The sequence below is a fragment of the Hemitrygon akajei genome, chromosome 14 (assembly GCF_048418815.1).
Source record: "Hemitrygon akajei chromosome 14, sHemAka1.3, whole genome shotgun sequence".
Taxonomy (NCBI): domain Eukaryota; kingdom Metazoa; phylum Chordata; class Chondrichthyes; order Myliobatiformes; family Dasyatidae; genus Hemitrygon; species Hemitrygon akajei.
In genome coordinates, this window is record NC_133137.1 from 22,652,541 (window position 1) to 22,667,447 (window position 14,907).

At 39.2% G+C, this 14,907-nt stretch overlaps 1 protein-coding gene across 2 annotated transcripts; it reads right to left on the reverse strand.

The window, feature by feature from the left end:
• Positions 1-4,722: 4,722 nt before the first annotated feature.
• pheta1 (PH domain containing endocytic trafficking adaptor 1) lies at positions 4,723-14,907 on the reverse strand. Of its 2 annotated transcripts, none has more exons than XM_073065641.1 (3): positions 14,770-14,907; positions 14,185-14,240; positions 4,723-10,722 (listed from the first exon to the last, which is right to left on the reverse strand). In XM_073065641.1, exon 3 carries the CDS (start codon positions 10,710-10,712, stop codon positions 9,828-9,830), a length of 885 nt encoding a protein of 294 aa, XP_072921742.1. In that variant the 5' UTR covers positions 10,713-10,722; positions 14,185-14,240; positions 14,770-14,907; the 3' UTR covers positions 4,723-9,827. The 2 variants fall into 2 exon arrangements, with proteins under 2 accessions (XP_072921742.1, XP_072921743.1); XM_073065642.1 differs by lacking the exon at positions 14,770-14,907 and adding an exon at positions 14,361-14,448.

Consider the following 14,907-nt stretch of genomic DNA (forward strand, 5'->3'; position numbering starts at 1 on the left):
TGCATTTTCTATCTCCCGTTATAATTTGTAGGCCATATCCTTAATACTGTTTGGGGTCTGTATGCAACCCCATCAGGATCATTTTACCCTTGTAGTTCCTTAGCTCTATCCACAATGATTCAACATCTTCAGCTCAATGTCACCTCTTTCTAATTATATGATTTCACTTCTTTTTTAACCAACAGAGCAACACTGCCTATCCTTTCAATACAATGTGTATCCTTGGACATTATGCTCCCAGCTATACTCTTCTTTCAGCCACAATTCAGTGATGCCTACATCATACCTGCCAATCTGCAACTGTGCTGCAAGTTCATCTACCTTATTCTGTATACTGCACACATTTAGAAACAACACCTTCAGTCCTGTATTCACCCTTTTCAAATATATCTTCAATGTTTGTAGTGAGATGCTGAAGATGTTCTATAGGTCAGTTGTGGAGAGCGCCCTCTTCATTGTGGTGGCGTGTTGGGGAGGCAGCATTAAGAAGAGGGACGCCTCACGTCTTAATAAGCTGGTAAGGAAGGCGGGCTCTGTCGTGGGTAAAGTACTGGAGAGTATAACATCGGTAGCAGAGTGAAGGGCGCTGAGTAGGCTACGGTCAATTATGGAAAACCCTGAACATCCTCTACATAGCATCATCCAGAGACAGAGAAGCAGCTTCAGCGACAGGTTGCTATCGATGCAATGCTCCTCAGACAGGATGAAGAGATCAATACTCCCCAATGCCATTTGGCTTTACAATTCAACCGCCAGGAGTAAGATATGTTAAAGTGCCGGGGTTAGGACTCAATGTATTTAAGTAAACTACTTAAGAACTTTTTAAAAGCTATTATTAATGCTTTTTGAGAGGGTGATTTTAGATGCATATCATATTTTTACTGAGTTAAGTATTGTATGTAATTAGTTTTGCTATAATAAGTGTATGGGACATTGGAAAAAATGTTGAATTTCCCCATGGGGATGAATAAAGTATCTATCTATCTTTTATGTTACAACTCATCCTGTTGACTGCAATTTTGCCCTGTCAATAGCCTCTCCTCACTACACATTGCCTTTGTTTGTAAACCAGCTACCTCATCTTCAGCACCATTATTCACCTTTCCTATGATACTTGTATTTAAATATAGTCAGCTCAGGACACTAGTCACACCATGCTCAACCTTTGGATTCCTAACTTTGTCTGAAGTCTTACCAACATCTGCCTCCACAACCTCTCCACTAACTGTTCTGGCACTCTGGTTCCCATGCCCCTGCAACTCTAGTTTAAACCACACCATGCAGCATTAACAAACATTCCTGCTAGGATTGTAGTCCTCCTCCTGTTCATGATTCATGTAGCATTATTACAGATGTTGCACAACAAGATCAACCTTCAGGAATGAACTTGCCTGTTTTGGGAGAAGTTGGTAGTTTCTGTTAGTGTATTACAAATGTAACACAGAAATATTTTCCAATAGAGGTACTATATAATAAGATTAGAGCTTTCCAACAGCTTTCCCTTTCTCAGACTTCTAACCAGAGATGTCATACTTTTGTTTTCCATTTACCTTTCTTTCCTTTCTTCCTTGAATAATACTTCTACCTCTTTGTCCTCAGAACCTCCATCTTCCTCTCCCTACTTTCCCTGAGCACCTCAACCCTCCCTCCTCCTCTGATGCCACTAATTCTCCTTTCTCCCGCCGATCCCAGCTCTAATTCCTGCTGTGTCTTTACTATTCCCTCTGACCTTCTCTCTGAGGTGGAATGTTCTGTCCTCAGCAAGGACCTTACCTTTGTCCCCTTCCATGCCCACCACAACACCAAGCTCTTCTTCAATCACCCCCATCTCCGAGCCCACTTCTTAGGCAAGACTTCCCCACCCTATACTGATGACTCCTTCTCCAACCTCCGACCCGCCTCCTCATTTTGGACATCCCGTTCTGGTTCTCTTCATCTCAAATTCCAGATGAGACTTCAGCAGTCCTCTCTCCTCCTCAAACCTTATCCACTCTGAACGCACTGCCATCTACTCTCTCTACACCAATTCCAACCGTACCATCAAACCCGCAAAGGGGGTGCAGTTGTAGTGTAGTGGACTGAGGCCAGGCAACAACTCCCAGACACTTCCTCCTACCTGCCCCTTAAAAAGGACCCCCTCTTTGAACCATCATAAAATTGTCTCCAACACCATCGCCAATCTCGTCAACTTTGTGGAACTCCCATCCACTACCACAAAACTCATAGTTCCCTTACCCCACACTGCTTGTTTCTATGCCTTATCCAAGATCCACAAACCTGACTGTCTGGGTAGGCCCATTGTTTCTGCCTGCTGCTGCCCCACTGAACTCCTGCATATCTCAACTCTTATATCTCCCTTGGTTCAGTTTCTTCCTACCTACATCCATGACATTTCAAATGCTCTCAATCCCCTCAAAAATTTTCAATTCCCAGGCCCTGAGCACCTCATTTCACCATGGATGTCCAGTCCCTATACACTTCTATACTCCATCAAGAAGACCTTAAAACTCTCTGCTTCTTTCTCAACAAAAGATCTATCCAATTCTCCGCTATCACCACTGTCCTACATCTGGCAGATTTCTCCAAATCTCCCACTTCCTCCAAACTCAAGGGATAGCCACGGACACCTGCATGGGCCTCAGCTATGTCTGCCTTTTTATTAACTACGTGGAAGTCCATGTTCCAAGCCATCCCCGATAATGCTTCCCAACTCTTCCTGCCCTAAATTGACAACTGCATTGGTGTTTCATGCACCCATGTTGAGCTCATCAATTTCGTCAACTTTGCCCCTAACTTCCTTGAATTCGTTGGTCCATTTCTGACACCTCTTTCCCCTTTCTTGATCTCTCTGGAGACAAACTGTCTACTGACGTCTTTTATGAAACTACCAAATCCCACGACTATCTTGATTATACCTCTTCCCTACTCTGTCGCTTGTAAAAATGCCATTTCCTTTTCTTAGTTCCTTTGTCTCCACCACATCTGTCCCCAGTATGAGCCTTTCCTTTCCAGGACTTAAAGAGATGTCCTCCCTCTCCAAAAAACAGGGTTTCCCTTCCTCCACCATTGATACTGCTCTCACCTGCATCTCCTCCATTTCCTGGACATTGGCGTTCATCCCATCTTCCTGCTGCCACAACAGGGATACAGGTCCTCTTGTCCTTGTCTACCACCCCCATAAGCCTCAGCATCCAATATATCATTTTCTGTAACTTCCAACATCCTCAACAGGATGCTACCACCAAACCCAACTTTAACTCTGTCATTCTCCCTACACCCCCCCCCCCCCCCAACAATTCACTACTTTCTGTAGGGATCACTCCCTGTGTTTCCTTTGTCCATTTGTCCTTCCCAGCACACATCTCTGCAAGTGACAGAAATGCTGCACCTGCCCATTCACCTTCTCCCTTGCCTCCATTTAAGGCCCCAAACAGTCCTTCCAGGCGAGGCAACACTTCACCTGCAAATTTGTTGGGGTCGTCTGTTGTATCTGGTGCTCCTGATGCAGCCTCCTCTAGATGGGATAGACCCAGTGTAAATTAAGGAACCACTTTGTTGGGCACCCTCTGCTCCAACCACCAAAAGCAGAATTTCCCGGCAACTATTTTAATGCCTATCCCCATTCCTGTTCTGACATGTCAGTCCCAGCCTCCTCTCTTGTCACAATAAGGCCATCCTCAGGGTAGAGGAACCCCACCTCCTATTTCATCTAGGTAACTTGATGGCATGAACATCGATTTCTCCTTCCAGTAATTTTTCCCCTTCCTCTATTCCCCATTTTAGCCTCTCAACTCTTCTCCTCATCTCTCCCTCCTCCTTCCCTTCCTCCCATGGTCCACTCTCCTCTCCAGATTCCTTCTTCTCTAGCCCTTTACCTTTCCCATCAACAAGGCTTCACCCATCACTTTCTAGCTTGTCCTCCTTTCCCTCCACCCCCACCTTTCTACTCTGGCATCTTCCCCCTTCCTTTCCAGTCCGGATGAAGGGTCTTGACCCAAAACATCAACAGTTTATTCATTTCCATAAATGCTACCTGACCTGCTGAGTTTCTCCAGCATTTGGTTTGTGTTCCTCTGCATATCCAGCAGCTGCAGAATCTCGTTTAGTATTTCAAAACATGCTTCTAATTAAGAAGACAATCCAATGACATTTTTCAGGATCTTTCCATCCTGTTTCACTGGTAGATGGTAGGAGAGTGTTGCAAATTCTGTTCTCATTTACCTGCGATTGATGTACTAAGATCAATTCTTATCATTCTATGCATCGTCTTGCTAGCCATTTAAAAGGAACTAAGCAAAACATGCACTGCCATCCATTGTCATGCTTCTTCAAGGTAAAAAAAATCCTGTAACAGTTGCATTTTCACTGCAACAACTTTTCGCCCAAACCCTCAGATTATCAGCGAACAATTCATAAGCTTTGATTTTTAAAAATCTCATTATCAAACCCTTCCTTGTCTTGTGCTCCTTCCTATCACTTTCTCCAGCTATTCAATGAAAGTGTTCTAAAATTAGTAAATTTTTGATTAAACATCCATTAACTACCTATTAATGCATGTCTGTATGTACATATGACCTAAATAAATCGATTTGGGAATAGATTATTCCATATGCATGAAGCTAAACTGCAAATGCAAGGGGTTCACACATATTCTGTACTTTACAATTTAGTTTTATAACATCTCTAAAGCTGTTAATTTTGGACAAATAAAACACAAATGCATCCATTTCTCAGTTCATTTACTGTGGTATAAATGACCAGTAAACAGAGAATATTTGATTCTCAATACTATGAGCTAAAATATAGATTGATTGTTCATGCAATCATGCAGTAACCAATACATCCAGGTGATGAATATTCCATGCAAACTGAAAGTGTAATTAGAAAAATACATTTTTGATAAAATTGGGAAAAAAAATCTACATTAAAAGAATACTATCCATTTTGTAAAAAGTTAAGTAAAGTATCTTTACATTTTGGAAATGAATTCCAAATGTAAATAAGAGAACATAGTAATTCGGTAAAAAAGCATAAAACATTTGTATGGCACATTTATGCATGGACTTCCATGTTAAACAATCAGTATCATAAAAGATCTAATCTTTCAAAGGACCACTAACACTTCTAGGCCACTAAAAAAGTTCAACAAATACACTTAATTTTGATAGTTCCCACAAAAAACAAATATAGAAAATTAGGATGATATTTACATTATTAAATCAAGTAAAATGGCTGTTATTGATTTTGCTTTACATTTTTCCCACTACCATTGCAAGTGCGATGATCCACAAAGGCTTTATTCTAAAAGATGTAAGAGTAATTCTGTCAGACAGTATTACATTCAGGGATTTGATTTCCGAAAATAAAAAATATTAAAGTTTTTCCAGTCACTGACTGAAGCAACTCAAATTGAGATATTTACATTTACTAAAACTTCCCACAATATAGAGTACTTTTATTATAATGCTATATGAATTATGACTGTATGAAAGGAGTGTCTTATGCAAAAATGTTTGTATGTTTTAAGGTTATTGGAGTTTTGATTATAATGGTTGCACTTATTCATGGAGTTGTTTCCTTCAGGCACATTCAAAAGTACTTTTAAAACAAAGTACACAGGCAAACCCAGATTTGTACAAATAATTATACGGATCTAAACTGAAGTGCATTTATTAACATGTTAACACTGAATAGCTTGAATCTAATTGGGAATTCATTAGGTAAGTACGAATTTTAGAGAAAGACCATTATGTGATCTTGATGCTACTGGAGAGTAAGGAGCATGCAGATGCTGGAATCTGGAGCAAAAAGAGACAAACTGTTGGAGGAACTTAGTGGTTCGAGCAACATCTACGAAGGGAAAGGGCAAATCCGCTTATCACAAATTGACCCCTGCTCCTCTTCATAATGGTTAGCTTCTCTCTCCACTCTCAGTTCCAACCTCAAATGCAGACAATTTCTTTCCCTACTTAGATACTGTTCAACCTGCTGAGTTCCTCCAGCAGCAGTTTGATCTTCTCTTATGCTACTACTGGCTTGTCACATGATTGTGACACATCTTTTTGGTAATGTTGTAAGATGTGTATACCTCGATGAATATTCAATTTCTTTAGTTACATAGTGACAGTATACCTTTAGGAAATCACGATTTCCATTTCTCAGAGCAATCCTTTCAATCTCATTCCCTTTACTTCCAATGCAATCTATTCTTTCTCAAATACCAATCAACTCTGTCCAAATAGGGACAATTTACAATAATAGCCATTTAACCTACAAATCATCAAGAGATGTGAGGGGGAAAAACAAAGCACTTGGGGATACCCAAGATATCACAGGGAGAATGTGTCAACTCTTTATTTCTGGATTTAGATTTCCCTTTTGTGCAACCTGACTTTATACCATATAATGATATTGAATGCTCTCAGGGCAGAGAAAATACAGCAATCATCTTCACTACCCTGAGTGCGTACCTGCATTTTATATATACCCAGAGTGGCTTAAGTAATTATATATGACTAATATAACTAATGTTGCATCAATGCCGTTCGTAGTCAGCAATTGCTATTGGACAATATTATTTTAAGGCATATTCTATTTCACTGCAGTTGATTTTGTGTGCTTTGAATGCCCTAAACACAAGTGTTTATGGATGGCAATTAATTAATTAGTCCAAAATAATAGCTTCTGAAAATTAACTCATGCAATCAAAAATATTTTTAAAATTAGATAAGCAAATTAAATACTCTAACTTTAAAGTCTATTTGCTCATTTAAAAAATGATTTACTACATTAATGGATTAACTAGGAATGGCATATGTTAAAAATTTCCACAATAATCAAGAAACCAGGGTTAAGTTAAGTTCCCAAACTTAAACTTGTAAAATTGTTTTTTTTTTTAAATAACATAATGTAAAAATATTCTTGAAAATAATGTGATACTTGAAGCAACTACTGAAAGGATAATTGCAGTCTGGAGGGAAAGTGCCGCTGATAAAAGAAAAGCACCTTTTGTGTCCGCACTACAGCATTTAAAGGTAATGTTTTGCAACAAGAATAGTGTTCATTATTATTAATGAATACTTGAAGACATTCATATATTAGTGTTTCATATGCTATTGTTATCTGATGTGAAGTGAAGAGCATATGGAAGTCTACACTGAAAGACCGGAAAGTGCAATTACTAATTTTCCATTAATTCACTAACAGCTCCTGGCACATCTTTGTAATTACTTTCAGAATTATTACAAAAATGCTTCTTTTCTGCACAAAGATTTAGGAAAACAGTCCTGATCTTAAAAACTATGGTTAATCCTACAGAATGGCACCATTAAGCATCTTCCCTTTAGCTCTATCCGTTTTTCTTTATCATCACTTCACGGTCTAATGCAAAAAACACTAATTAAATGTCTTGGCATATTAGTAGATTCTGATTCTGTGTATGGCCACAGTAACACGCTCTCTCCTGAGCCTGATGTAGTTTATTTCAGATGCTAATCACAAAAGATTGCAGCATTAAAGTATTAGATTTGTAAAACTCTGCAAGCCAGAAATGAAGTAACAAGCAAACAGAAATGTGTCAACACAAGCTAAAATGAAAAATACTAAATACAATTGACAACACCCCCGATACTGTTACACAACTGATGACTCAGATACATTTTTGAAATCGTGAATTTTCAGTTAAAAGTACAGCATCTCATGGTTTTGTTCTGAAAACTAGCAAGGTAAGAAAGGAATGAAACATATAAACATCATGGATAATGCATTGATTTGTGGTTTCTGATAAGGGGAACTCATTTAAAATGATTATAAGCATCATAACTAAACTATATATGGGGTGGCACAGTAGCACAGCTGTTAGCACTTCACTTTACTGTGCCAGTGATTGGGGTTCAATTCCCACCACTGCCTGCAAGGAACTTGTATGTTCTTCCTGAGACAGTGTGGGCTTCCTCCCCCTTCCAAAGATGTACTGGTTAGGGTTAGTAAGTTGTAGGCATACGTTAGCGGGGAAGCACGGCAACACTTGCAGGCAATCCACACTGATTTGACTTGACACAAACAACACGTTTCACTTTGTTTTGATGTACGTGTGATAAATAAAACTAATCTTTAATGTTGAATTAACATTACATTAAAAGCATTAAATAGTGACTGCTTATGGGGTGGGGTTGATTTGACTCTAATGCTAGCTCATTTGAAATAGGAAGGGATTTCACTTGCCACATGCCAGATCTTGTGATGTTTGTATTCAATGGTATTGACTGTATTGTTACATCAAATAGTAAGAGAGTATTTTCTTGATTTTACTGTTCTTGCAGCTATAATCACACTTAATATTGCCATTCATCAAATCATAAGGGCACAAAGTTGTACTAGTGGCACTTCACATTTTAATTAAAGTTTACATTTCAAGTACCAATAATTATTTGTCCTTTGCATAATGTATCTTTACATAACCTGGCCTTATTGTCACAGCAATGTGAAAGATGCCTTTTAGGATGTTCAGTAACATCTCTCCTCATACTTACTCCAATATCTACTTAAACAATGCTTTAGGCAATATTAAGATTTAGTATTTTTCCCCTGGGCAGATGGGGCCAATAGATGTGAAAGTGATCAAGTTCAGTATAATTCTATTTTTGTCCAACAATCAGATTTCTAACCTCAATCATTAATTAAAATCTGAAGTTGGAAATTTTTCTCCCACTTCTCCTTATGCACAATTCCAATTTAGCTAAACTAAGCTCAGCTACAACTCAACTATAGACAGCACAACTAGAATTAACAACCCCAACTACAGAATTGGGTACTTCATGCACTATATTCATATACCTCCCCAAGTGTGCAGTTGCAGAAGGAAGCATTATTATTAAAGAAAATGAATTATTTTTCCAAGTACAATTTGTTTGTTTAGTGCAGTTTGGCTGGGACATATTTTCTCAGAATATAAAACAGCAAAGCATTCTCGTTGTTGAATTTTCGGAAATGAATAGTGTACGTTATATTTAGTGTTTGATAAGCTTGTAAACAGTCTTGTCACTACTTCAACTGGTCACACAGAACCCTTAATAGTGGCAATGCAAGTCATTGCACAAGCAGCATTACACTGATAAGCTGCTGGTTCTATGTTTAGAATGCATTCAATAAGCAAGGGTTGGGTTTGAGGGGGGAGTGGGGGATGGCTAATGGAACAGAACCTACAACAACTGGGAGCACAATGATGGAAAGGGAAGAAAGTCCTGAGTTTAGTGTCTCTTTCCACACCCCTCCTCACACCTAACATTTTTCTAATGCGGGTTTGTGAATATTGTCAAACTACCCAAATAAAAGTGGATAGCAAACTTAAAGATTTGTGCTTGCAAAAATCAATGTAAACTATAGAAGCTTGGTTGATTGCCAACTCCTACACTCTGTACCTGGTTATTTATCCTAACTTCCTGGTTGAAAGCAGCATTTACCATGTGCCAAGCTTAAATCTTCAGGTGCGCTTGATTTACCCCTGCATCACAGCTTATAAGCCCACTTAAAAAAAAGTTCTGATAGTAATTATTTTAATTTGTGTGCATTTCACTTCACTGCCATGGATGCTGAAGTTAAGAGGAGAAAAATAGCAAATGCTGTATGACAATGGCCAATGCACACTGAAATATATTAAGTACTTAATTTGCTGGATCCAGCCAGATTATAATACTAATTAAAACAGAGATGCAGAATACCATTACCATTTGTATATTTCTGGAAAGCACCAAATGCGTAGAACATGAATTCAAAGAGATTGAATTGAATTTGAAACTGTCCTTTTGAAGGAACTGTGCAAGACATATTCAGATCATCTGATCTGGCTGTGATCCACCATCGTTTCTTATCTTGTGCTCTTGCCATTGTCTTTGCAGCTGTATCACATCCCGGCCAAACCATTCGTGCAGTCTGCTAAAGTTGTAGGTTCCTGCTACTGATGAAGCATGATCATGGGTGGTCATCACACTACCACTGCCAGGCATTACCCCTCCTGTTGCTGACTTCCTCCTAGGGGGCAAAGGGGGTGGGAAGCGTTGGGTGTGTTGTGGTCTTTCAGGCGTCTGATCTAGGAAATATTTTGCAATGTCACTATTATCACTAACAGCATGAGCTTTGCCATTTAATTCCAGTTCAAGCATTTGATCTGTTGTAGTACTCCAGGGGGCATAGCCATTTTCTTTATAAGTACCATGAGGTACAGCGCAACTATTTGAGATTTGTGGTGAACCAGAAGGGTTGCTTTGGTGTTTTCGCAGAAGTGGTTTTCTCTGGCCCTTACGGTTGCTGGCTTTGTTTTGCTGCATCTCTTCCAATTGCTTTTCAAGTTCCCTCACAACTATTCTCATGTAGTCAAAGCTTGCACGGGATAAAGCTTTAACCCAAGCTTCCATTTCTGTTGGGCTCTCAGCAGCCATTTTATATGTCCTCAATTTAACACCATCAAACTTGATTGCAAAAGCATGCTCCTCTGAAGATTCGCACAATTCCACTGTGCATCCCTCCAGAATGATTACTCCAATTGGCTCTTTGCTCTCTTTATCTTCGAAGTAGAAAAACAGATTACCCTTCAAAACAAACCAACGCCTGTGATAAGCAGTGTTTCGTTCTCCCTTTTTATGCAAGTATCCAGTCTTATCAGTTGGAGAATCACAGGTGGCATAGTATGCCACACTTTTTTCATTCAACTTCATTCTGCAGTTTCTGTAATCAAAACAGATGACATCCAAAATTGGGAAAATAATTCTTTAAAGTATGCAGCATCATTCTAAAGAGCAAACCTCACCTTAAAATAGCTTACAAATTTGGTGGCATTTGAGTAGTTTGTTTTGACTTGCAGATATCAGGAAGATAGATAAATGCTCACATTTAATTGTCATTCAACCACACACAAAAATACAGCCAAATGAAACAGCATTCAGTTTCAGCGTTGTGAGTATACAGGTTCATGAATTAATATGTTGTGTCGCATTCACTAAAACCTGGCTGAGGTTAGGTTGATATACCCAGGATGTACAGTGGATTATGGTTAACTGGGCCATCAGTTAATCAGAGGAGCTACTTATTTGGGACAACTCTTAAAAGAATAAAAACTAATTGGGAAAATAGTTGGGATCCCCTTCATTTATTTGGGACACTATGCCACTTAATTCAGGCAGGAGACTGTTGCTGAACAGTTGCTAACTAGTGTCTAGTGCATGGACTTGCATGACTGTTGGACACCACACCATGCTTAGAGTGAACAGTTTTTACATAGTATCTATCAGTTGCGTGTGCTTGTGTTAAAAGAGCAGTGATTTTTGTCACTGAAAGTTGGTGAGAAATAATAGGTAAAACAATTCAGAACTGCTTTTCTCACTGCAGTTTCAAGCATTCTGGCTTGGAAACAACATTCCCTCTAATATTTTTTACAGCAGCACAGGCCAACCATTGCTCTGAGGTGAGCAGGAAATTTTTACATGGCCTGAAAACAGCGGCACTTCAAACGTTTATACAAAAGAAAGTTCCAACTGCGTGGCAATAAAGGCTACGTGCAAGGGAACTTTTAACTTACTATGGGGCCTTGCATCCATGCTGCTTGACAGAACAGTGCTTGGAGATGCCAGCAATGGCTGGGAGTGAAAAGGGAACAATTTCACTACTTCAGTAGATTAGGAACAACAAAGAAATTAAAGGTATCAATAATCATCTTGAATGTTACAATGAAAATAAAGATTTGGAGGATGCAATTGTCAAAATTTGATGAAGGCAATCCATTATCTACACTGGGTGTCTTTGCACATTTTGTTCATTTACAGTCAAGTGGAAATAAAGGGAATCCTGTGATGATAACTGCAGGGAACCAATACACAGTTTTATAGTAATGTGGTAGAATTGACAGTGTTCAAATTTGTTCTGTACTTCATTTAAATATATAATTTGTTATTCTGTTAAATGGTAGTTTGTCTTTTTTTAATACCTTTTAAACTATTTCCATGAAACTTTGGCTAATTTGGGCAGCTGCTTAAGTGGGCCAAAATGTACTGGTCCCAAAGTGCCCCAATTTACCAGAATCCACTGTATTATACAAAATAATGCAACATAGACTTAGACTATGTCTGGAGGAAATTATGAACAAAAAAAATGTGACGCACAAGTTTACAAATTAGACCTTTAAGACTGCTTCATTATTTAGCTGTACATCAGCTTATTCTCATACGTCTCAATTCCCCTGATAACAATCTATCACCCACAGCTGTGAATGCATATCACATCAGAACATCTACAATCTTCTATAGTAGAAAACAAGTATCACCATCATTAGAAATGTTCTCCTCATCTCAGTCGCAAATAGCCTTAATCATGGTTAATCATGGACTCAAAATTCTGGAGCCAAAGGACAGTAGTCTCTCAGCAACCACCAACGTCAACACTTCTCGATGTTGATTCTCTAGTAGAAAAACTCTATTCAATCTCCCTTTGTCGTACCGAGTCAATATCTGAACCAAGGTGGTTGCAATGAGTCAACCATGCGTGTGGCTCCGGATTCACCAAACGTAGTTGGGGAAAAAGGAGGCCACCAAATTACATTATTGAACTAGAAAGGTTTAAGTCATCTTGTGGTCAATATAGGTTTTTATTCCAGATTTTTTTAATTATGTAAATTTAAAATCCCCACTGGGTTTGGTGATATGCAAATTTTTATTTATCAAATTTAGATTAATGTTGAAGCTGCTTGAATACTGGTCTAGAAACAGTAACTGTAGCATCTACCTGAATGGCTAACTCCTATTGCCTTGTACAAAATGTGAATACTGTACAGTATTTGCTTTTCTCGTTCTACCTGTACCCATGTCAAGAATCCTACTTGTGCAGGATTCCCTTTATTTCCACTTAAATTATTAATCCTCTGCATTATCTTTCAACCTAATCCTTTCTAATCAATCTGATTATTAGATTTTACAATTATGGTTAACCACAGAAACTGTCAAAACTACTCTGATGCATTATGTATAATGAAGCAGCATAGTGGTTGAAAATTCTAAACCAATTTTCGTAGCTGTCAACTACAATCTTGTCAATAGCGAAAATGTGATTACTGTTCTTCGAATCAATACATTTAGTCCACTGGTATGACATTGTTATGGTGTCATTTTAAAAATTCTATTTATAACAAGAATTGACCAATGAACGCCCTTTTTCTTGTTTAAATTATTCCCTGATTTGACATTGACCTTCCTTCAGTTCCCACAGATCTTCCTCGGGAATCCAAAACTGTTTCTTGGTGATGGATCCTGAATAACACCAATGCCCAAAAATGTTCACAATCTATACATGTTCAGACTCTGTACCACACTAAAAGAAGTGGGCAATATGGTTCAAGGGGAAGACAGTTTGCCAGGAAGGATTTGGAGGTTGTGTGAAACATTCAGCTGGATGTAAAAATACTATTTGCTCCTTAATCTGCACAAGAGATTATGTTGAATGACTGAAAACATTATATCCCTTGACATTTAAAGCGTTTTAAAAAGATCAATTAATTTCAATCTCCTGTATCCTCACTTTTAAACTTTTAATATTAGCTTCACATACCTAGTCCTACCATAAATTTATAATATGTGTGGGGGGTGGAAAGAAATAAAATTACATATTACTACACAGAAAATTAAAATATTGACAGCAAAGTGGAACAAAGGAGGAAAGAAAAACAAATTAGTGGACGAATTTAGCAGGTCAGGTAGCATCTGTGGTGGCAAGAGTTTCAGGTCAAGAACGCAAGCAGTGACAGTGGTACATCTATGTTTTTTCAAAATCACATCATGATCAAGAATTTACTTTTCTTCAGGCAGCATTGAATTATACAAATACAGTCCTGGTAAACTTACGTGGAATTTGGTTAGTTCTTAGACTAGACTTGGTACTATACACATTTTTATGTGCAGATATAGGAGGTCCAGAAGTTATTCCCAAAGATGGTAGTTGAAATAGATATGCCAATCACAAATACATGAACATTTTGGGTCTCCATTTTTTTTGATCTTCTAAACATAAGGTTCTATAACATTCTTTAAAATGACCTAAGTTCTTATTAAGGAAGAAGTATCCCCACATTTAGGGAAATGCAAAACTCCAGGTGACTAACACGTGCGTCACTAAGAAACCACCAAATTAAAATAAAAATTTTACCTAGAAGTTGCGAGTTGCTGGAACTCATTAGAGGAAGTGGTCGTGGGAAGGAGAGGCTGTGGAAGTAAAGAAGGAAAGTCAGGTCGTGAGTTACGCCAGCACAGGCTTGTTTTAAATCTGACAGGACCATGCAATATTGGCGACAGAGTGAGCACGTCTCGTTCACTTGAACCTACAGAAAGCAAACATAGTTTGGAGAAGCCGTGGAGGGAAAGGTGGATTCACGGCTCCGCCGTCAGCTGTTTCCATTAAAGAGCAAATTTACACAAAGCAAGCGACGCGCATGCGCCCTGGACAACAGGAAACCCGGCGGAGAGGGGCGGTTATTTTCAAATAAAAATAAACAGGGGCGGGGTGCGGGGGCGATTTGTTTCCCGACCCCTTCCTTCTGCGATCCGACTAGTGGTGATTAAGAAGCTGGTGAAGCCCCTCGCTGCGGGCGGGCGGCTGACCCCGACTCCCAGGCCTCCGCCTCCCCGGGAGTGAGGGCGCCGACACTGGGCCGAGCGCGGCGCCGAGGCCAGACCGCGGTGTGTGTGTGAGAGAGAGTGTGTGCGCGAATAGCGGCTTTATTAATTTACTCACTCGCTAGTCTACCCAGCGGCCGCTCGCCCTCATCCTCCTTTTCCCCTTTCCCGTTCACTCCGCACCGCGTGACGTCACTGCCCGGCTCGTTCGAGTGGGGCAGTTCTCCTCTCCCTAATTCCTCCCTCAGGACGAATA